Below are 23,593 nucleotides of genomic sequence, written 5' to 3' on the forward strand. Positions count from 1 at the left end.
GGAGGTGTGGAAGCATAGACCTCTCACCTTCTGCATCTCATAAAGAACTTTAGTCCATACCCCTAGAAGGAAAGAATAAGAAAGCTTCCAATGGAGGGGATGGGTCATGGAACTTTAAGCTCCCAGAAGTGAATCCAGCCCAGGGAAATCCCTTATCAAAGTGCCTTAATTAATGAGTGACTCAGCCATGTCCCCCACCACCTCCTCTCTCCCCAGTTCTAGAGTCAAACCTCACAACTTGACATCTCCTTGCCTCTTTTTCCTTGAACTTCCACCAGCTCTCAGTCACCATCTTATAAATAGCACACAATCTTCCAAGTTCACCACCTAGAAGCAAATTCCTAAGCCTGTATTTAAGAGTCTCTCTCAAGGGTCAGTAAACTTTTCTGCAAAAAAGCCAGCGAATAAATATTTTCAGCTTTGTGGGTCATCAGGTCTCTTTCTCAACCCTGCTATTGTGACATGAAATCAGCTACAGACAATACACAAACAAATGGACATGCTCCAAAATTCACAAACACTGAATTGGGAATGTCGTATAAGCTTTTTATATCAATAAAATAATCTCTGGGACAGAGAGAGAGAGAGAGAGGGAACCAGATAGTACTCTGGCATATATGATACTAGGAATTTGCTTTATTTGGTCATTGCTTGAACTTCACTGCTCCAGGCCAAACTTTTTAGAGAGACAGAGGGAGAAAGGGAAAGACACCATAACATTGAAGCTTCCCCCAGTGCACTTCCCTCAGGTTTGAACCTAGTCTGCATGTGATAAAGCAGATATCCTTCCTTGGTGAGCTATCTTGCTGGCTCACATCATTCTTCTGAAACTGTGTTCACGGTGTCTTTTGTCATATGAAACTTTAAGTATTTGAGGTAGCAAAATGAATTATTCTTTTCTTCATAGCTTTTGTGTCTTGTTTAAGAAGATCTTTATACTTTAAGTCATTAATCTACCATCATGTCTCTTTATATATTTCATCTTTATTCATCTCTTTAGTTCACCTGGAATTTGTTTTTATTTGTTTGTGCTATGACACCATGCCCCCCCCCCACATACTCTACCCCACTTATACCTATCTTTGGGTTTATTTTTTTAATTTTTAAAATTTATTTATAAAATGGAAATATTGACAAGACCATAGGATAAGAGGAGTAGAACTGCACACAATCCCCACCACCAGAACTCCATATATAGTCCCCTTCCTTGATAGCTTTCCTATTCTTTATCCCTCTGGGAGTATGGACCCATAGTCATTGTGGGAAGCAGAAGGTGGAAGGTCTGGCTTCTGTAATTGCTTCCCCATGGAACATGGGCATTGGCAGGATGATCCATACCCCCAGACTGTCTCTCTCTTTCCCTAGTGGGGCAGGGTCCCGGGGAGGTGGGGCTCCAGGACACATTGGTGGGGTTGTCTGCCCAGGGAAGTCAGGCTGGCATCATGGCATCTGGAACCTGGTGGATGGTTGAGATCAGGCCCAAGAGCTATTGCTGGGTTTTAAATGATGCTCTGATACTCTGTTGTAGTTCCTAGAATAGCAGTCCCTTGATTTTTCCAAGATCTCCCTTCATGGGACAGAAGGAAGGAAAACCTCTAGGAAAATAACCTAGGGTGGACCATTAAATGAGAGAGGTCTACATTGTCAGAGAACTATTTATCAGACAAAGCTTATTTGAAATGAAGTTTAGAACAATGGCAACAGCATAATATTGTTCATGCAAATTTTATTGAACTGTAAAAAATGATCTTCAGTATAAATATACATGTATACTTCTGACCAAAATATTTGGAAAGCTGGGTAATAGAGATTATCCCCGAGAGTTGTGAGAAATCAACAGAACTTTTTTATATTATCTGTATTTCTGAGTCTGTTTTTAATATTTATTTTATTTATTATACATAAGAGAGAGAGGTCAATGTACCACATTCTGTTACATGTGGTACATTGACCCCTCTCTTTGGCCACATATAAATCTGGGGGTGATAGCATAATAGTTATTCAAAAAGACTTTCATGTCTGAGATTCTAAAGTCCCAGGTTCAATTTCCCACACACCGTGAGCCAGAGCTGAGCTATACTCTGGTCTATCTCTGTTGTACTTTCACTTTCTTTCTATATCTCTCTCTTTAAAATAAAACAAATAAAAATTTTAAGAAAGAAAAAGAAACCACTTAAACTAGCTTAGGCCAAAGTTAATGGAGAAGGTGTTTGGGAGGAAGTTACTGACTCATATAACTATTGATAGAAAGAGCAGATGGGCCCAAGCAATCTCATGTCACATGTCACTAGCTGCTACTCTATTGAACAACATGGATATATTTCTACCATCAAAGAAAGTTCTGTTAGAGAGCACAGAACTAAAATGATTGTCAAAAAGAAAAGAAAAGAAAACAAAACAAAACAAAACACACACACACATTTTCTTGGAAGCACAGTGTTTAATTGCTTTTGTTAACTGTTGTAACATACAAACTCAAAATACATAGTTTTGTGTCTCTTCTGCTCTAAGATAAGCAAATCCATTCACTTTTTCATTCATTCATCACAAATTAGCTGAGCACCTGCTAATTTCCAAGGTCTGTTTTGGGTTCTGGAGTTACGAAGACGAAGAAAGGAACACAGTTCACGCCATCTAGGAAATCACAACCTCTGGAGGGAGGCAAAGAAGTAGAAATAGCAATTGTAGTGCCATGATCAGCCTTCTGTTGAGGGATACATTGGTACTAGGAGAGATTCTGAAACATGGCCAGCTAATCTAAGTCACTCAAGGAAGGTTTCACAGAAAAAGTGATCTCTAATTGGGTGGTGAATGATGAAAAAATGTTGACTAGCTCTCAAAACACAACGTGAGGCATGGGAGAATACTGGTAACCCAGGGGCCCTCAGAGAGTGAAGTGAATCTGATTGACGTATAGAAGGCAATTGAGATTTGGGAACTGGTTCTTGCAGGTGTTCTGAGGTGCTGTGCTGAGGAAGAACAGATGCAAGAGAGAGAGAGAGAGAGGAAAAAAAAGGAAAGAAAATTCCATGTTGGAAGTGTCCAGTTTGATGATCCCGAAAAATGTCTACAGGAGTATATGGGGCTAGATGGAGGATGGAGCAAAGGACTGGCTGAGCTCACACAGGGAGGGCTCAGAGTGAGAGGAGAATGAATCTAAAGTGTCCAGAGTGAACAAAGGCAAATCCAGGAAGTGTCACAAGGGGCAAGTAGAGAAATGGGAGCAGGAAAGGAATCTGAGAAATCACATCAGAAGATCAGCACAAGGAAGTGCTGTCACAGGAATCAACAGCTAGGGTTATCAATGGATGCAGGGAAGTCAAATTATATAAGAATTGAAAAGTACCCACTAGACTTGACCTTGGCAAGAGCTATGTTAGTGGAGTTTAGAAAGCCAGTATGCAATATGAAATATAACTTTTCAGTATGAAATTGAAATGTAAATGAAGATGAGGAATAACTATAAGAGACAGATTCTTACTTTAAGAAAAACATGGCTATGAAGATAATGAATTGAAAGGTCTCCAGAAAATTTCACAACTGAACTAAAAAGTCTATGGATAAAGAAATGCCAAGGACACAGGATGGAGAAGGCCTTGGGCTATAGGAGGGACAAGGTCCAGAGAATAGGGGAGAGTTTAACTTTGGAGGAGAAGAGAGGTCCCTATCCACTGATCTGAGGAGAGAAGGAAGAATGTATACAGACATGACATATGTTGATTTTGGAAGAGGGAACTGAGAAAATCCATTTTCTGGCCTCTGTTTTCTTCATAAAGCAGGAGGTAAGGTTCTTCTAAAAACCAAGAATTCAAGAATAGATGTGAAAATTTGACATAGCAAAGGGAAAGGAGGCACAAGGAATCATTTCTGGGCTGGGCCCACAGGTCATCAGAGGTTTGAGGTGCATACATAGGAATACCTGAGTCCAGGTGGCTGTGCTCAGCACCCCTGATTATAATAAAGGAAAAGCAGAACGGTTGCATGAATCCATGGTTGGGACTCTGTCAGGCAGGAAGGGAGAACTGGCAGAATGGAATGAAGGCAGATAAACTGAATCATTTGACAGGGAGAGAAGACAGGAGGAAAGTGAACAGCAGAGGTGACATGACAACATGGAGTAATTTGGGATGGGGAAAAGAGATGGAGAACATTTTAAAAGTAGGAAATAATGACCAGGAAGTCAGACATCAAAAATTAAAAATATGACAGGTGGTGACTGTCTAGGGTGTGACTGGCAGAATGTTATGAACATGTAGAAAATGGAGAGGGCAGAGCCTACACATTCCATGTCTTGCCGGCTGCCCTCTTATGGCTGCCCCCTTGGGAGAGGGGCTTCACTACACAGACCGGCTGACGCGGACATCGACCAGCACCTGGCAAGCCCACCCCACTAGGGAAAGTGAGAGACAGGCTGGAAGTATGGATCGACCTGTCAACACCCATGTTCAGCGGGGAAGCAATTACAGAAGCCAGACCTTCCACCTTCTGCATCCCACAATGACCTTGGGTCCATACTCCCAGAGGGTTAAAGAATAGGAAAGCTATTGGGGAGGGGCGGGGATATGGAGATCTGGTGGTGGGAATTGTGTGGAGTTGTACCCCTCTTATCCTACGGTTTTTCAATGTTTCCTTTTTATAATTTTTTTTTTTTAAGTCTGATAGCTGTTGGACTGGGTGTTGCAACATTTGCATTTGCAGGTCTCTAGAACAAGTAATCACAGAAACTGCAAAGAAGATTTCAACTCCTAGCCTTTTGTCCTACTACAAAGGAGGAATTTGAACAGAAAATGAGTAGACAAGAAGCTAGTCTTATTTGGGGTGTAAGCCCATCTGCTGGTAAAACCAAGATTAGAACAGCTCACAGGAGAATCACGATTTTGAACCACCCAGATAAAGATTTTATTTATTTATTCATGAAGAAGATAGGAGGAGAGAGCACACTCTGGTATATGTGCTGCCGGGGATTGAACACAGGACTTCATGCTCAAGAGTCAAAGGCTTTATCCACTGCACTTCCCTCCCAGACCACCCCTCTCAATTTCTGTCTCTATCCAAAATAAATAAATAAAATTTAAAAAATAAAAAAAAAATGGAAAGAGATCTAGGAGTGAGTCTATGAAGCAAGAAAACTAGATGTGAGAGAACATTAAAGACACCAAGTCTGAGAAAGACTGACTAGAAAACAAGATCTTAAACAGGAGGGGGAGGACCAGTGGCAAATAACAGTGATAGAGAGAGGCTGGGGGAGAGGTTTTATATGAGATTAGAAGAGTAATCATATGAATGTGCCAGCTGAATCCCCAGGAGAATGCTGGTACCATCTCTAAACCTGTAGTATGAGAATTGAAGTAGTTGTCTTTCTTCCTGTGAAAGCTTCCAAAGATGGTGGTATTCTCAAAGAAGAGCCAGGTACAAGTATTTTGCAAAAAGGTGGCACATCTGAAGAGTTTATAAGGAGACAGGGAGTCATTCTGAGAATGAAAGGGTGGGTATGGCAAGCTAATGCTTCGTGCAAAGTGGCACAGATGGGGTCTGGTAGGAATAACTAATTTCAAGGCACTAGCAAGAGTTCTGGGGACAAGAGTGGCTCCAGATGATGTTGAAGATTTGGCGACACCCCAAGGTAGAAGAGTCATCTCCAGAATCTTCTAAAACATTAGTGAAAGCTTGGTGTCCTCTCAAGTGGCAGAAAAACATAACTGGTTGATTTCTAAGAACTTCACTCCTGAGTGGAAAACACACAACTGCCCGGGACATGAAAATGCACACGCATGCGCACACACACACACACACACACACACACACCACATGCACATGCCACATGCTCTCCTCTGAACTTCACTCTGCATAGTTTACCACTGCATTTATCATTAACCTATGTTTTAATCCTTTGTTTTACCTCCCAGCCTAGGTTTGGGGCTTCCCTATTCCTAAGGTCTAACACTCAATAAAAACCTGTAGGATGAGTTGCACTGGATTGGGCTGGAAGTTCTGCTGAATTGAATCAAGTTGAAATGAACCAAAATGACACTAGGGAACACAGTACACTCTTATATCAACACCAGTGACAGCTACCTCATCTTCCTCACCAAGGTCTCCCCAGAAGTCCTACCACCTCCAGAATCTCTCTTGGGCCCCAGTTACACTATCTCCACCCTGCCGGGCAGGTCCTCATTGCTTCTTATGGAACAGAGCAGGGGCTGGCTCGTTGTTGGGCTCAGCCATGACCTGCATGGGCTGGTTGTTCAGAGCAGCCTCCCGCATCTTGTGGTACATGAACTCATTCTGGTGGAACATGCGCAGCTCCATCTCAGTTTGCACTCGCATGGCCTGTAGGATGCAGATAAGCAGTGACAATAAGGCCCAACATGCTAGTCTCTGACTTACTTGGCCACTTTGAAAAAGATAGACAATGGGGTAAATGACTCAGTCACTAAGACTTGACTCTACCCCCTCAGAACACGTGCGCGCGCGCGCACGAGCACACACACACACACACACACACACACACACCACCTTCCCCCACCCCACACACACTTTATTCACTAGGGTCTAATGTTCTTGCAGTAGGCTCAATTTGTTAAAGAAAAGGAGTCAGACCCTTGAGAGAGAAACTTGAAAAATTATTTTCAGTGAAGAAAGTTGATTCTCAGGTAATGTTAAGTAGGGACCTTAATTAGCACTCTGGACTAGCAAAAAAACTCACCTATTTACCATATGCATGACCCAAATTCAAGCTTTAACCCCCCCACACACTGCACTGGATCTTTGGTGCTATGAAACCACCACCCCCCTCTCTCTTTCTTTCTCTCTCTCTGAAAAATCATTCCAAAATGGTAAAGAGGCTTACCATTGTAGGGGCTTAGTCAAGTGGCTTAATCATCAGCTTCCTCACACATAAAATGCCTGAGACTCCATCATACTTTACAATCCCCTGGGAAGACTATCACAATCACTCTCTCTCTCTCTCTCTCTCTCTCTCTCTCTCTCTCACACACACACATACAGCCTCATCCTCCTGCATCCATTCAAGAAATAATTATCAAAGGCCAGCCATCACTGAGGTTTAAAGTAACACAGTAGGACTGGCAGAAACTGTTTTTGACAAACTTAACATACTAGACACAAAGTTAGCCTTCTTGGCTCTCTCAGAAAGCACAGACCATGGCCCAGTCTCAAAATGCTACTTGCCTCTAAGTCCTTGGTGATGGGATGGGAAGGTCCATGTGTCACCAGGAGAATGGCATAGGCTTTGCAGATCATCCCGTGGCCTGCCTCTATGTTACCTGCATGCCAGTTGGTCAGTCCTGCCCGCATCACAGCCATACCCAGTTGTGCATTGTTATGGTGGTAGAGCTTCCTGGAGGTGCATAATACATAATCTTAATAGAACCTCAATCTTCCTTAAACTGTACAGAATTCAACAACCTATAAAGTACCCTCCTTGGTGATACCCATCTGTTCCCTCAACCATGCTGTGAAGTGTATGAAGCCTGTTGTGGGGGATGAAGGTTCAGCAAAGGGAAGTGAATTACCAAATGTCCCACAAGCACAGTTATAAGAGCTGAGACTCTTACCGGGAACACCAAACCAGGCCCTCATGGGAAAAGTGACCAGTATTGCTCTCTGAACTTGAAAACAGGAAGCCAGGAAGTGTCAGGAGCACCCCTTCTCCCTACAGCCCCACCCCTGTCCTCTCCTCCTAACAGGGCTTCCTTTGAGCATGCTTTACAGTTTTCCCACATTTGGTTTGAGTTTCATCCTCTCTCCAAGATGAACATCACTATGCCAATTTATCCATTTGGTCAGACATACACATTCACATCCAATGTGAACAGAGAGGTAAGATAGGACTTAGTAGGGAGAAGGCAAGGGAGTCGCATTTTGCAATTTATAAGAAAGGAATACTGGTTCAAACCCCTGGCCATTACCTGCAGTGGGGACACTTCATGAGAGGTAAATCAGGTCTGCGGGTGTCCTTCTCTCTTCCTCTCTATTTCCCTAGCCCCTCTCAATTTCTCTTGGTCCTATTGAATAAAATTTCAAAAGAAGAAGAAAGAAAGAAAGAAAGAAAGAAAGAAAGAAAGAAAGAAAGAAAGAAAGAAAGAAAGAGTTAAAGGAAGGGAGGAAGGAAGGAAGGAAGGAAGGAAGAAAGGAAGGAAGGGCTGTGGATGTGATAATTCCTAGTGCCAGCAGTGAGCCCCAATAATAATCCTGAAGGCAAAAACAAAGAAAGAAAGAACGGAAGGAAGGAAGAAGAAAAGAAAGGAATACCTCTTGTATTTCTTAGTGAAAGGATTGCCTATGTTGATTATCAGGGGTTGATCTTAAAAATCAAGTTGGGCTTAAGTCATAAGGAAATAAAAAAGCAGAGAAGTCACCCAAGTGACAGATAAGCTGCAGGGTTGGGAACAGAACAGGAATGTCAAATAGGTTTTATCCTGAGTATCAGCTCTGATTCTTTGGTCACTACTGCTCAGAGCACCATGTCATAGAAAGAACCACGGTAGCTGTGATAAGTACAGGAGCAGAAAGCAGCAACATGCTTACCATCTTCCTGCCATCACTAGCATATACATATTTCTAAGAAACTGTCTGAGACCTAGTACCACCACATACATGTAGCCATCCACCATCCTCCTGGCATAATATGAGGCCTCCTCAAAGGCCTGAAGGTAAGACAGCACCTCCGAAACAATGCTCAGCAGCCGTAGCGTGTAGAGGTTGGTGTCAGCAAAGACTGGCTCCTGCTTCTGCAGACACTCCCGGCACAACTTCACAACCTAGAGAAGACACAGACCTCATTCATCCATGACCACTGCACCAGTGCACATGCTTCATTCACATGCAGGAGCGTTAGGGTGACATTGGACCCTCAGGCTTTGGAGGGTGAGGAAACCACTAACTATGGTGGGAAATCACTGGTTTCTAATTCATATAGCAAAGTGGTTCAATTTGACTAGGATACAGGGGTAGAAAAGGTTACAGTGGGAGAGATATGGCTGACATGGCAGAACAAAAAGCTCTCATATAATTCAGTGGGTAGGGGCTGCATCGTGGTACACCCAGTTAAGTGCACACATTACCATGCGAAAAGATCCAGGATCTAGCCCCCACTTCCCACCTGCAGGAAGAAAGCTTCACGAGTAGCAAAGCAGGTCTGCAGGTCTCTCTGTTTCTCTCTCTCTCTCTCTCTCTCTCTCTCCCCCCCTTGCCTCTCTGTCTCCTCCTTCTATCCGTCCTATCAAATAAAAAATACAAGGAGAAACAGTCACCAGGAGCAGTGGATTTGTTGTATAGGCACTGAGTCCCAGCGATAATTCTGGTGTCAATTAAAATTCTGGAGTTATAAATGTGTGCATACCACTTATTTTACCACCAAGGCCATTGCTGGAGCTTGATGCCTACACAATTTCACCATTCCCAGTAGCAATTTTTTTATTTGACAAAGACTGAGAGACAGAGTAGAAAAGAAAGAGTGAAAGACAGAAAGGAGAGATACATACAGCAGTGATCTACACTTGTGAGGTCTCCCCACCCCCTCCAGATGTGGACCAGAGCCATGTGCATGATAACATGTGTGATCTAATAAGAGCCACCACCTAGCCTACCAATATGTATATATCCTAACCACCTTTCCCATAATTATGAACCCTAACTATATTCTGGGATCACTGGGAGAGCTTTGGGAAAAATACCTATACCTGGGTGCTCCCTCAGGCCAACCAAAAACAAATATTTGAGATAGCAATCATAGAATCCACAACTTTTACAGGGGCATGGGCTCTTCTGCATAGTGAGGATAGAGGCTATCACCTGGTAAAAGTACACAAGATGAACCAACAGAGAAGGAGGATCACAGAAAGCAGGAAAGCCACTAGGAGAACACCACATTGACCTGGTAAGAACCAGATGGGCTTGAACTCAATCAGCTCAGAGTCAGGTTTTTCTTACTGACTTAAGTACAGACAGAATCTTAAGTTATGCTTTACAAATCTGATGGTCTCTAAATTTTGGCTGGTCATTATTCTCTTTTTATGGAGTGAAATACCAAATAACCCTTATACTTCTAATGAGTGGAAACTAATCTCGGAGACCTCCCTGGAGCCTATTAGGTTAAGAGTGTGTGTGTGTGTGTGTGTGTGTGTGTGTGTGTGTGTGTGTGTGTGTGTGTGTGTGTGTGTGTGTGTGTGTGTGTAAGCTAATCAGTCCAGTCAGAAGACAATCCTCTTAAACTAATAGGATAGTGTCCAGACCTATACCAGGCCCTGGATGGAGCAAAGGAGATATGAAGAGAAGAGAAACCAGGGGAAAGGGAGCAAGTGAGCCTTCCTGATTGTTCCAGCTCCAACCCTGTGCCTCTGTCACAGATTTTCCACATTGTATAATACTGCTTAGTTCACCTAATTCTCTCCCTCAGTCACCAGAATTCTTTTGAGGCAAGAAGCAGAACATGTTGGTCACTGTAGTAATGAATCAAAAATAAGCAATGACTAGGTGACTGAGGGAGGGAAAAGAGGAGGAAAAGAAATAATCTCACACATCAATTAACATTTCCCACACTGTCATGCCCTAGTGGCACCAAAGTCAGCTATACATCTGAATTTTTTAAGGAATTTGAGGGGGGGAAATGCTGACTTGTGGTTCCTGAGTTCTTTTGCAAACTATATTAGTCACACCTTGAGTGTTAAGACATAAAAAGCTGTATTTTATCTTTTTTTCCCCTTTATTGGGTGAGGGATATTAATGATTTGTAATCAACAGTAAAATACAGTAGTTGATACATGTGTAACATTTCTCAGTTTTTCACATAGCATAATCTAACCCCCCACACACACACCTAAGTCCTCTTCTGCCATCATGTTCCAGGACCTGAACACCTCAGAGTCCTTTACTTTAGTGCAATACATCAATTCTAGTCCAAGGTCTGCTTTGTGTTTTCCCTTCTGTTCTTATTTCTCAACTTCTGTTTATGAGTAAGATCATCCCACATTCATCCTTCTCTTTCTGGCTTATTTCACTTAACATGATTCCTTCAAGGTATATCCAACATGGAGTGAAGAAGATAAATTCATCATTCTTAACAACTGTGTAGGGGGCCAGGCAGTGGTGTACCTAGTAGAGTGCACACTTTACAGTGCACAAGGACTGGGGTTCAAGCCCCCAGCCCCTACCTGCAGGGAGAAGCTTCATGAGTGGTGAAGCAGGGCTGCAGGTATCTCTCTGTCCCTCTCCCTCTCTAGCTCCCTCTCCTTTCTCAATTTCTCTCTGTCTCTATCCAATAAGTAAATAAATGAATAAAAAAAATTAAAAAGAGCTGAGTGATGTTTCCTTGTGTATATATACACCACAACTTACTCAGCCACTCATCTGTTGTTGAGGAATCTATATTTTCAACAATCTTAAATTATATAACAAATGTTGGAGTCTGAATATCGGGATTTTTCAATTATTCTAGTGAACAACCAATTGAGAACTCCTGATGCTTAAAAACCCACAGTTGAATGTTCGGTTAGCAGAGACTGGAAACTGTGGCCAGGACATGCATTCAGATACGGAAAAGTGAGCAACCCACTTTTGTCTGTACTAGTGACATCTCTAGTACCCCATCTCTCTTAACAACCTGAAATATTAAAGATTCTCTAGGAATATTTTTAGGCAGAAGAGTCACTGAGAACACATTCCTATGAGATACAAAGGTTTAAGTACAAGAAGAGTCCTCGTCTCTACCCAAGAGATAAGCAACAGAAAAAATAACTCACTTGATAGCTTCTTCAGCCTTATCTTTCTCCCTCTAGCCTTCCCACACTCCTCCATATCCCCCACTCCAATCAGAATGAATTCTTACCTCATGGTACAGACCCTCTGAGCGAGCCTTGTCAATTTTTTCCAGAGTGTCCTTAGAGATTTGTATAATTTCCTTCACCACATCCTGAGAGGGCTGGAAAAGGAAAGGACACTGAGTCGGAGACTCCTTCACTAGGCAACTCATTGAGACTTCCAATGGTTGGCGTCTTTAATGTTCAGAGTAGCACAAGATTAATACCATGCTCATTCCGAATGCTTCATCTGTACAGATGCTGTTGAAGGTCCTTTCAACTCTCCAGTTGCCTCATCATGCTTTTGTCTCAAGTAGCATTCCACTGACCACACCTGAGAGTCAGTCATCCCCATCCTCTACTCAGACTGGCTACAGCACCCAAGTGCAGTGTGCCACTTATCCTTGTGTGCATTCTCTGGCATTTTAGATACTCATATGTCACCCAAAAGAGTTTCCAGCCTTCCTCTTTACATTGATCCAATCATATATTCTGCAGTTATGTCCTTGTGCTTTTTTTAAAAGCCCAAGCCACTAATTTAAGTACTCAGGGATCTTTGCCCATCCACTCTTGATATATGCAATTCTCAGCATTACTTAGTCTGAAAGGGACAAAGAGAATAACAGAAAAGTATTGTCTAATCTATATACCACTTCCTTTATACATCTTGCTTAATTCCTATTAACAATCCCTTGTAGTGGGCACCTTCATTCCTATTTTACAGAAGAGGAAATTGATTAATTTTCCCCAAACTCAAGTACTTGGCAAGTGGAAGCCTCAGGGCCCTAGTTGGACCTGTCTGCAGTGCTCTGTCCACCACTGCACAGCCTTTCCAAGGGTTACAGTTTGGTCCTCTGGAACTAATGGGCTTGTGCGCACTGAATAGCTGTGAAATTACCCTTGACTGGGGAGAAGGGGCACAAACACCAGGGTAGTAGGGCTATATGTACCTTTGGGTCATCTTTCAGTCCCAGGAAGAGGTCATCTTTCAGCCTTTTTTGGCAGTGTTCACATGTGCAGTCAAAGTAGTACTGCTTCTTCAGCTGCTTCTTGCGTTCCTCACTGACATTAAGGAAGTCGATATAGGACACTGTTAACTCCTCTCCTTCTGAGATCTTGCCCAGGGCCCGGAGCTCAATTCTGGAGCAGGGTAAAATGGAAAGCAGAGTAAACTGAAACCAGGGTTATCAGAGTGAGATTTGTATTACTCAAAGTCTCAGTGAGTTGTGTCTCAGTGATACTGACTTCTAGCATTCTGAGAACATTCCCATTCTCCCACCCTACATCCACCCCCACAAGGTCAGTTTACTGGGTAATTCAGGTCTACTCATTATAAAAATCAAGACAGTTCCCTTCAGTTAGTTATTCTAGAATTAACTCAAATATACTCCCAATAGAAGGCTGGGCTTAATCATAAACCATATATACCTTCCATTTCTGCAATTACCCCTGTATATTTTGCTACTGTCATTTGCTATTGTCATTTCTTTAACCTCCCATGAGTCAGACACTGTGTGAAAGGTGATCAAGATGCCAGCACCACAGAAGAAGGAGCCCAGTTAAAGGCAGCTTATATGCCCAATAAATGTGATTATATATATCCATTTAGGGTGGGACTTAAGAAAGAAGGGAAGACACAGCAGGAAACTTTAATGAGCTGTGGTCCACTGCAGCAGATACAAGTACTCTAAATGTAGGGGACCAGAAAAGTGTTTGGAAGGTGTTGGGGACCCCATGTTCTATGGTGGAGGCAAGGTGGTGTAGGGTGAGGTATGCTATTGCACCTGTGTAACAACAGTTTTGTAAATCAATATTTCCCCCCAATAAATCAATTTTTATACGCAAGCAAAAGGTGGCCCAAGTGGTGGCACACTCAGCTGAGTGTGTGTACTACTACAGTGCACGAGGACCCAGGTTTAAGCCTTCAGTCTTCACCTGCAGGGGGGAAGCTTCCAAGCAGTGTAGCAGGCCTATAGTTATTTCTCTCTCTCTCCCTCTTTGTCCCCCTCCTCAATTTTGTCTCTATCCAAATAAGTAAGTAACCCATATGGAGCCTGGAAATATCTAAGGACCTATTCATGTACCAGTGGGACTTCCTTCCTTTCTATCTCACCTCAGCTTACAGCAGTACTAGTTACTGAACTGCTAACAGCAAGAGGAGGAGAACCTGTGTGTGTCTAATCACAACTCAGTTTATAATCCATACACTATGTTCAAATAGCAAAGGATCAAACTCACCATCTCAAAAAATGAGGACCTGCAACAAGAGAAGTGAAGCAACTTCCTCTAATACCTCAAAGCACTTTGCAGACAGAGCCACAATTAAAACCCAGTTGCCATCTATGCTTCCTCTACCTGTATTCAGTCTACCTCTGGTATATGATTCTTGGAAGGGAGAGAAACTGAAGTCCATGATTTTAGGACTTTGCTGCCATCCTAAATAGTTCTATTTGAGCAACCTCTGGACTGTTGTTGAGTGTGAATCTCTAGTGTTTTTTCCTGGTGGGGTAAGAGAGCAACTCAGCATTACTCATACCTTTTACCGACCCAGTCACTATAGTGACATATCCACATTCAACACTGATCAGCTGATTTAAGGTTTGCCATAGCTAACCTTCCAATCATAACTAAATCAATTCTTATAAGACCTCAGGGTGGCTTAAACTATTTCAATAGTGTCAGAGAAAATTTTAAACCAAATTAAAGTAGTGCTTCTTTACAGTGAAAAACATGTACACATATGCTCCACTTTACCTAAGCTGGAATTGAAGGCTGGGAAATGAATAGTGACTACCGCTCCATACTATCTCTAATACTCTGCAATTCTATAATCCAGTTAATTGAGTAACAAGTAGACGCTTTACTTAAGTACTTCTTGCAGAGATTAGAAATAGATCCCAGAGACTCAGAACTAAGAAGGTCCCTTGTTGTCCAGGAGGTGGCGCAGTGGCTAAGGCACTGGACTCTCAAGCATGAGGTCCTGAGTTTGATCCCTGGCAACACATGTACCAGAGTGATGTCTGGTTCTTTCTCTCCCCATATTTCTCATAAATAAATAAATAAAATCTTAAAAAAAATAATAAGGTCCCTAGAGATACTTTCGTATTGACCTTCACTCCTACAGATACGGAAGCAAATACCCAGGAGGTGATGTAAATTGTGTAAAGGTACATGCATGAATCCAGCATAGTCTCAGCACACTAATTCTACATCTACCTTTCCAAAGCCCAAAATTCCCACAAAGCATTCTATTTTTAATCTAAAGAAGACTTCAAAGGAGCCAGGTGGTGGCACACCTGGTTAAGCGAACACATTATAGTGCACAAAGACCCAGGTTCAAGCTCCCGGTCCCCACCTGCAGTGGAGGGAAGTTTCATGAGTGGTGAAGCAGGGCTGCTGGTGTCTCTCTGTCTCTTTACCCTCTCTATCTCCCCAGTCCCTCTCAATCCAATAATAATTTTTTTTAAGTTTTAAATAATTTTAAAAAGAACATATCTTAAAAGAAAGGAAGAGAAGAGAAGAGAAGAGAAGAGAAGAGAAGAGAGGAGAAGAGAGGAGAAGAAAAGAAGACCTCAAAAACTTTCAAGCCCATCCTAAGAAAAAGACCCATCCAGAGACATCTGGTTATCATTAGAAATGTCAAAAGTAGGGAGTCGGGCTGTAGCACAGCGGGTTAAGCGCAGGTGGCGCAAAGCACAAGGACCTGCATAAGGATCCCGGTTCGAACCCTGGCTCCCCACCTGCAGGGGAGTCGCTTCACAGGCGGTGAAGCAGGTCTGCAGGTGTCTATCATTCTCTCCTCCTCTCTGTCTTCCCCTCCTCTCTCCATTTCTCTCTGTCCTATCCAACAACGACAACAACAATAATAACTACAACAATAAAACAACAAGGACAACAAAAGGGAATAAATAAATTAAATAAAATAAATATTAAAAAAAAAGAAATGTCAAAAGTAGGGAGTCCGCGGTAGTGCAGTGGGTTAAGTACACATGGTGCAAAGCGCAAGGACTGGCGTAAGGATCCCAGTTCGAGCCCCCGGCTCCCCACCTGCAGGGGAGTCACTTCGCAGGCAGTGAAACAGGTCTGCAGGTGTCTGTCTTTCTCTCTCCCCTCTCTGTCTTCTCCTCCTCTCTCCATTTCTCTCTGTCCTATCTAACAACAATGACATCAATAACAACAATAATAATCACAACAACAATAAAAAGGGCAACAAAAGGGAAAATAAATAAATATATAAAAAAGAAATGTCAAAAGTAAAAATCTAACTTAAGTCACTAATTCCTAATTAGCCAGAACAAATTAACAGATGACTATAAATAAACACTTATTAAAAATATAACAGACGAGGGTGATATTTTAAGAACCCAATCTGGATGAGAAATAAACATAGTACTTTAAAGTGTCAGTAGTATTAGTAGGTCAGTCTTCATTTCATGGTAGGTAGGGTTCAGACAGACAGCAGTGGTTTTTGCTAAGATGAGGACTACAAGGGGCTGTCATGCAACTTCTTTGTTTGTTAGTGGGATAGTAAGAGATCCCATGTTTTTGTTTTTGCACTCTATCTCTAACTGCACTCTCTTAGGACAGTCTCCAACCTCTCACTGAGGATGAAGGAATGGAAGAAGAAGGGTAGCAAAGTAAAGCAAAGGCATGGCAGAGAGTAGTGAGGAACAAAATGATTAATGAGAATGGTCTGAAAATACAGCACTTAGCAAAGATGAGACTGTGTGGTGTTAAAGGGTACTACAGACAGAGCAGCCAAGGAGTCCTGGGCAGGGTGGCCCCAGCACACCAAGCGAGTGGAAGAGGGAGATGGGTCAGAGGAGTCGGGATGCATGGAAACACTGACCCACCTCATCTGGGTGTGAAACATGGATTTCACTGCCTCATGACTGAAAGACAAAACAGATACCCAAAAGGAAATCATTACATTGACAGGCTAGCAAAAGTGCCTAGCATTCCAGGTTACGAAGTCAAAGCTTTGGCCATCACAACCTCTACTCAAGCCCACCCTACTTTTGCTCACTTGACAAGACACAACCCCATATGGCATAAAGTGCACTAGATTTGGTATGAGAAGTTCCAAGTTCAGAGGTTCTCAGCCCTGGAAAAGTTATTTCCTTTTCCTGTCTTCAGTGTTCTCATCGGAGACTTGGGGGTAATGAGATTGTCATGAGGTGATGTCATAAGTAGGGTGTAGGGACTGGGCAGTTGAGCTGGCACCGAGTCTCAGTGAAAATCCTGTTGGCAATAAAAATAAATAAATAAATAGTGCTAAGGCCAGGAGGTGGGGCACCTGGTGGAGCACATGCATTACTATATGCAAGTACCTAGGTTCAAGCCCAAGGTCCCCACCTATATGGAAGAAGTTTCATGCGTGGCAAAGTAATGTTTCTTTGTCTCTCCTCTTCAGTATCTCCTTCACTCTCCATTTCTCTCTGTCTCTACCAAAAAAAAAGTTTAATATTATAGTGCTAAAAACATGGGGAGCTATCATTATCCCACAAGCAAGCAAGTAAGTTGGACAATAAATGGTGCTTTCTTTGGTGTCTACCTTGCAGAGAGTTTGGACTGTGTGTGAAGAATGGTTACATCACACAGGTAAGCATAGAAAATATTGGGATTAGAGTTGGGCTCCTAGCACCATGTTGACTATTCTTTCCACTATGGCAGACAACGAGGCAGTAAGTAACTATTGTTTTGTTTTGCATAACAGCCAAGAAGTCCAGATAAAATGTGAGTGCTTAAAATTAGTGTGTGTAAGGAAGTCAGAGCAGACATCAGAGATTATCTAAAGGATCCCCAGATGCCTGTGGCTGTCACATATAGTGAAAAAGGAGCCTTGAGTCACCACCTCGTAGGAGAGTGATAGCCAGAAAGATCAACGCTGTATGTGGTTGAATTTGATCCCCTCCACCTCCCAGGCTTAACCATGGCTAACCTCTCTGAAGAGGTTTTCATAAGACCCAGACCAGTGGACTGAAAAAGGCTTAAGAAGGAAAAAGCAAAGGGTGAGGAGAAGCTATCATCTAAGGTCCAAAATAAACTTTCTTATCTTGACTGACTTTCTCATTTGTTTATGAATCTGGTGCCAAGAGGCGTTGGTGGTATAGTGATGAGCATAGCTGCCTTCCAAGAATCTAGTACCATGCAGACACAGCTTCCAGAAATAGAAGAAAAAGAGATATCTGAGTCCTTGATACATTGGGACCTGGGCTTGATTCCTAGCAGATAACTGGAAACTATTGTCTTTTGTTTCCTGGAAGCTGCAGGGAGGGAGATAGGCCGTTCATTGTTGATGACTAAGAATGGAGCTGCTTCTATCAAAAGAACTTATCTCTAAAAGCAAAGGAAACTACTTTGCTTGACTTTCACTGCCCAGTTCTCTGTAGCCTGAGCCATGGACTAGAGGCTCATTTGTCCTGTTTTTGATTCTTCTGCATTTGTGCCCCACCCCATGATCCAGTTTCCCCTTCTATCCTCAGAGCTGTGCCTTCCTGGGCTGCCCAAAGGGTTGGGTAGCTTCAAGAGATTCATTATTTAGCTTCCTTTGTCCTCGAGCTTCCGATTGGAATCTGATCCATAGGAGATCATGTGGTAGGAGGATAAAGGTATGCAGTCTGCAAGATATGCAGTTTCTGCCCCACTGTGGTTCCAGCAGTGACTGTTTCTGCTATAGGCACAGTCACACTGCTGGGTGGGGGTCGGCCCGGCCTCTAGATCTCTAAGCTCAGAAACAGTACTTCCTTACTTTCCCCTCCAGTTCTAGAGGTGGTAATGATATCTTGCTGATATCTGACCCTGATGCCCTGCTATTCTTTGTTGGTTCCTTAATTCTACTCACATTTTGAGAATTTTTTAATTAAATTGTTTTCAGGTAAACTTTTTCTGAGTCTTCTGACTTCTGCTGAGATGCCTGCCCGGCACCTTCTCAGTTGACATTACTCTACAGTGAGCTCTAGATTGATCATCTCAGGCTTCAAGTTGTATAGTAGCAGTTAGAGGTTTAGCTAATATGACTAAGCAGCCTCAACAAACATGCAAAGGCTCTCAAATTACCCACATGAAATTCTCTGTCATTCTTCTCATTATCTTCCTCCTCTCCACAATTAATCTTGACCAGAATGTCTATTTGCTGCCCATGTGAAACACATACTAGTTCATGCTAGGGCCAACATTTTCCCTTGGGTTTATGTCAAGTGGAAAAAATAACATGTCTCCCTGCCTCTCCATCACACCAACCCCAGTCGAAGGCATACTCACTTGCCATTGTTAAATATGACGGTACAGTTGGGCCAACAGTCATGGTTCACCAGACCCAGGTTGGGGAAGATGCCCACACCCACTGCCTGCAGGCCTCTTTGATCACTGAGTGTGAAACCATTGCAGTTAATCTACCCAGAGGAAAAAGGAAAGAGTTAGCTAACAAACATAGTTGAAAGACACATACCTACCTTAAAAAAAAATGCACATTTATGTTCATTGCATCACTATTTACAACAGTCAAGACATGGAGTCAAACAAGTTGCCTAACAACAGGTGAGGGGCTCAGGAAGTTGTGTTCAGGGTCAGGCAGTGGTGCACCTGGTTAAGCACACACATTATAGTGCACAAGGACCTGGTTCAAGCAACTGGTCTCCACCTGTAGGGGGAAAGCTTCATGAATGGTGAAACAGGATTGCAGATGTCTTCTGTCTTTCTTCCTCTCTATCTCCCCCTCCCTTCTCAATTTCTCTCAATCTAGATCCAATAAAAATAAATAAGTGAAGTTGTGTTTAATATATGCAGTGGAAAACAACTCAGTTATGGGGAAAAAATGAAATCTTGCCCTTTGCTAGAACATCCATTGAACTGGAGGGATTGATGTTAAGCAAAATAGCTCAGAAGGAAGACAAAAATTGGATGATCTCACTTATATGTGGGATATAAAGAAACAGAGCAAGAGAGCAGGCAAACTGAAAGGAAAACAAATTCTTAGACTCTGACAGTAGAACTGAGGCCACAAAAGGGAAAGTGGGTGGAGGGACTATCAGGGCAGATAGAGTCCAACACACTTTGGTGGAGGGTTATTAGGACTTTGGTGATGGGCATGATATGTAGCATATATCAGGAAGAGGTGTGAAGTTGTACCCCTAAAGTATACAGCTTTGTAAATTTTTTAACTAAGAAAGAAAAAGGGTGGGAGGAGAATACCTGGTCCTACCCTAGAAATATTTAAAGATTCTGGGAACAAAATAATTCCTCTCCTGTTTCTGCATAACTCCAAATGACCCACGTGATCAGTAGAGAAGAGTCCCATATTTGTAGCGCTGCTATGGCACCATGGAAGTTGACCTGCAAGCATTCCCAGAGCTAGTTGTGATAGACACTGCAACAGTGTAGCCTTTTCCACTCAGATCATCAGTCACTCAGTGTTATATCAGCACCACTGACAAGCTTGGTTACTGGGAAATTTTCCTTCTCTAAGCCCTGGTGGTTTTGTTTTTATTTTTGTTTTTACCTGAGCACTGCTCAGCTCTGGCTTATGGTGGGGTGGGGGATTGAACGTGGGCCTTTGGAGTCTCAGACATGAAAGTCTCTTTGCAAGAGTCAGGCAGTAGCACAGCAGGTTAAGCACACGTGGCGCAAAGCGTAAAGACACCGGTTCGAGCCCCTGGCTCCCCACCTGCAGGGAGGTCACTTCACAGGCAGTGAAGCAGATCTACAGGTGTCTATCTTTCTCTCCCCCTCTGTCTTCCCCTCCTCTCTCCATTTCTCTGTCCTATCCAACAACAACAACAACAGTAATAACTACAATAAAAAAACAAGGGCAACAAAAGGAAATAAATAAATATTAAAAAGAAGAAGAAGAAATAAAGAAAGAGAGTCTCTTTGCATAACCACTGTGCTATCTACTCCCACCCAGCCCTGGTTTTCCTAGTTAGTAAGGTGAGCTAGGTGATCTCTAAGGTCCTTTCAGCTCTATGGTGAACAAGCCAACTTGTTCATTGCATCAGTATTTACAATAGTCGAAATATGAAATCAAACAAGATGCCCAACAACAAATGAGTGGGTTAAGAAATGGTGTTCTCCATATGCAATGGAAAACCACTTAGTTATGAGAAAAGGTAAAATCTTGCCCTTTGCTACAACATTCATTGAACTGGAGGGGTTGGTGTTAAGCAAAATAGCTGTAATCCCTAGATCATTTTAGGGTGCCCAAAATCATTTTATGACACCCACCCACCCCAAATCAATGTGATCAATGTGGCATAACTCTTAAGAGTAGCAACTCTAGTACCACACAGGCTACTTCTAATTGTCCCTTAAACATTAGTTCACTGTACAGCTTTTGGAAATAATATAACTTCTCTGTGCCTAGGTTTTCTGTCTATAAAATGGGAATATTAATTCATTTTGTTACTTTAAAAAGTACATAAATATTATATGTGTAGCTCTAATATAGACCAACCATTATTGTTTGTTTTACTGTTAACTCTTTATATCTGTGAAGTTACTTTTTGTATGAGGGAAACATATTTACTTATTTACCTATTGACTAGAGACAGAAAGAAACTGAGATGGAAAAGAGAAATAAAGAGGAAGAGATACATCTGCAGCACTGCTTTAGCATTCATGAAGCTTCCCCGCAGGTAAGGACAGGGACTTGAACCCAAATCCTTGCTCATGGTAGCATGTGCACTCAACTAGGTAAGCCACCACTGACCTCCTGAAGGAAACATTTAAATCAGTGACTTTTGACTGTACTGTACTTTGTAATATGGGTGTGACTTAGCCAGTCAGCTAGACAACTTAACAGAACAGCTGACCTCCCCTGAGCAATACAGAGTTCTATAAGTAAACTGAGAACTGGGGAGGTAGCATATTATTCATGAAAAGGAACTTTGATGCCTTTCACCTTTGGTTAAAGGTTCCATGTTCAATAAACCAGAACTGAGCAGTGCTCTGATAAAATCATCATCATCATCATCATCATCATCATAATTAAATAGACAAACTTTAAATACACAGAACTGGAGAGATAGTTTAGTGGTTACATAAAAAAAAGACTTTTGTGCCTGAGGCACCAAAGGTCCCAGGTTCGGTTTGCAGCACCACCAGTGTTCTGGTAAAAATACATGCATACATACATGCACTAAATTGGATCATGACCTCTCTGGACTCAAACTTAAATTCTCCTTGTATATCCAGCTTGCTGGTCTATTGGCAGATTTTTGGATATACCTAGCTGTTCCAATCAATAAAGCCAATTCATTTAAATACTGTAAATATATATCTGTCTATATATATATATATATATATATATATATATATATATATATATATACATTTTCTATTGGCTCTGCTTCTCTGGGGAAATCTGTTACAGAAGTACTGGTACATGGTAAAGATTCAAGAGATATTGTGATAACACTAGTATTGCCATTAAAATCATTACAGTGGCCTCCCTCTTCAGCTCACTCACCAGCACCACAGATGGAGCCTGAACTGCCAGATGGAAGATATCTACCCAGAAGCTCAAGGTCTGAGACCACTGCTCCACTAGATTCTACTAGATACCCTCCTTCTTAAACAATCATGGCCACAGGAGACGTAGTGTTGTTGCTCTAAGGCATGAACACCCTCAAAAAAAGAAAAAAAAAACCTTCCTCTCCTCTCCTTTCCCTGGCTTCCAGACCCCCTACTCCAGGCTCCTTAATATCCTGTCTACGAAATCTGAGAAATGGAAGAGTTTTATTTCCCAAGTGACAGGTGGTTCGTGATTAGGGATGGTGATTAGATCTTTCTTCAAAACGGAGAGAAAAATACGTAAAGGACACAAACATGAAGGCAAATATCATCCAGATTTCCCACTGACAGGAGGTACTGAGTAGAGTGTGCGGAGGATGTCAGATTCAGCTAGGGGAGGAATGAATTCGGGAACATCAGAAACAAAAATGAGGGGTCTTCATTTTGAGCACTGGTACCTAGCCCTCCAGTTCTTCTCTTGGTCTCCCTTCATTATTCTGGTCTGAAAGCTTCTGGAAATTTCCCAACTGGGCCATCCCAGCTGTCACCTAACCACCCCAAAGTAAGAGGAAATCATACCACGCCGAAGATGTGTGAGATGTATTGCATGCTGAACTGCTGGCAGTGGGGAGGCCAATACTGCATGAACGTGTCCACGTCCACCCGCAGCTCTTTCTGCTCCTCCTCCCCGAAGTGTTCCACGTGGTTCTGCAGATCATCCACTGCGACCAGGCAGCCCTCAGTGAGCCCAGTGCCCTCTCTCTCCACCCTCCACATGATGCGTGCAGCCAGCCTGTGGAGGAGGACAGAGTTAAAGAGGACCCACCCCATTCATTCACTCTACACTTAGTGAGTGCCCAGTGCATTCCAGGCATAATGTTGGGCTAGGCTTTAATTAGATGGGTAGAACTTCACTTATCATGAAACTTCTCAAATAAGGGAGATATGATTCTTTTCAAGATTCATTCATTTATTTTTTTATATTTATATATTTTCCTTTTTGTTGCCCTTGTTGTTTTTCATTGTTATAGTTATTATTGTTGTTGTTATTAATGTCGTCATTGTTAGATAGGACAGAGAAAAATGGAGAGAGAAGGGGAAGACAGAAGGGGAGAGAAAGATAGACACCCGCAAACCTGCTTCACCGCCTGTGAAGCAACTTCCCTGCAGGTGAGGAGCCGGGTGCTCTAACCAGGATCCTTACTCCGGTACTTGCTCTTCATACTATGTGTAATGCAGAGTTTACTTTGGGCCTGAAAGACTAA

General features: G+C 42.4%; 1 protein-coding gene across 2 annotated transcripts in view; it reads right to left on the reverse strand.

The window, feature by feature from the left end:
* Window positions 1-2,420: 2,420 nt before the first annotated feature.
* The window catches only part of SMYD1 (SET and MYND domain containing 1), a 36,720-nt gene continuing 15,547 nt past the window's right edge, over window positions 2,421-23,593 (reverse strand). Inside the window, exons 3-10 of one of the 2 annotated variants that reach the window (XM_007533896.3) lie at window positions 22,908-23,121; window positions 19,083-19,213; window positions 16,673-16,711; window positions 12,770-12,959; window positions 11,849-11,941; window positions 8,620-8,783; window positions 7,192-7,360; window positions 2,421-6,330 (exon numbers count right to left, since the gene is read on the reverse strand). In XM_007533896.3, coding sequence (XP_007533958.1) covers window positions 6,172-6,330; window positions 7,192-7,360; window positions 8,620-8,783; window positions 11,849-11,941; window positions 12,770-12,959; window positions 16,673-16,711; window positions 19,083-19,213; window positions 22,908-23,121 — 1,159 coding nt within the window. In that variant the 3' untranslated portion in view covers window positions 2,421-6,171. The remainder of the gene's footprint in view (window positions 6,331-7,191; window positions 7,361-8,619; window positions 8,784-11,848; window positions 11,942-12,769; window positions 12,960-16,672; window positions 16,712-19,082; window positions 19,214-22,907; window positions 23,122-23,593) is intronic. The other variant, XM_060187361.1, reaches the window with a different exon arrangement.

The sequence above is a fragment of the Erinaceus europaeus genome, chromosome 3, assembly GCF_950295315.1.
Source record: "Erinaceus europaeus chromosome 3, mEriEur2.1, whole genome shotgun sequence".
Lineage (NCBI taxonomy): Eukaryota > Metazoa > Chordata > Mammalia > Eulipotyphla > Erinaceidae > Erinaceus > Erinaceus europaeus.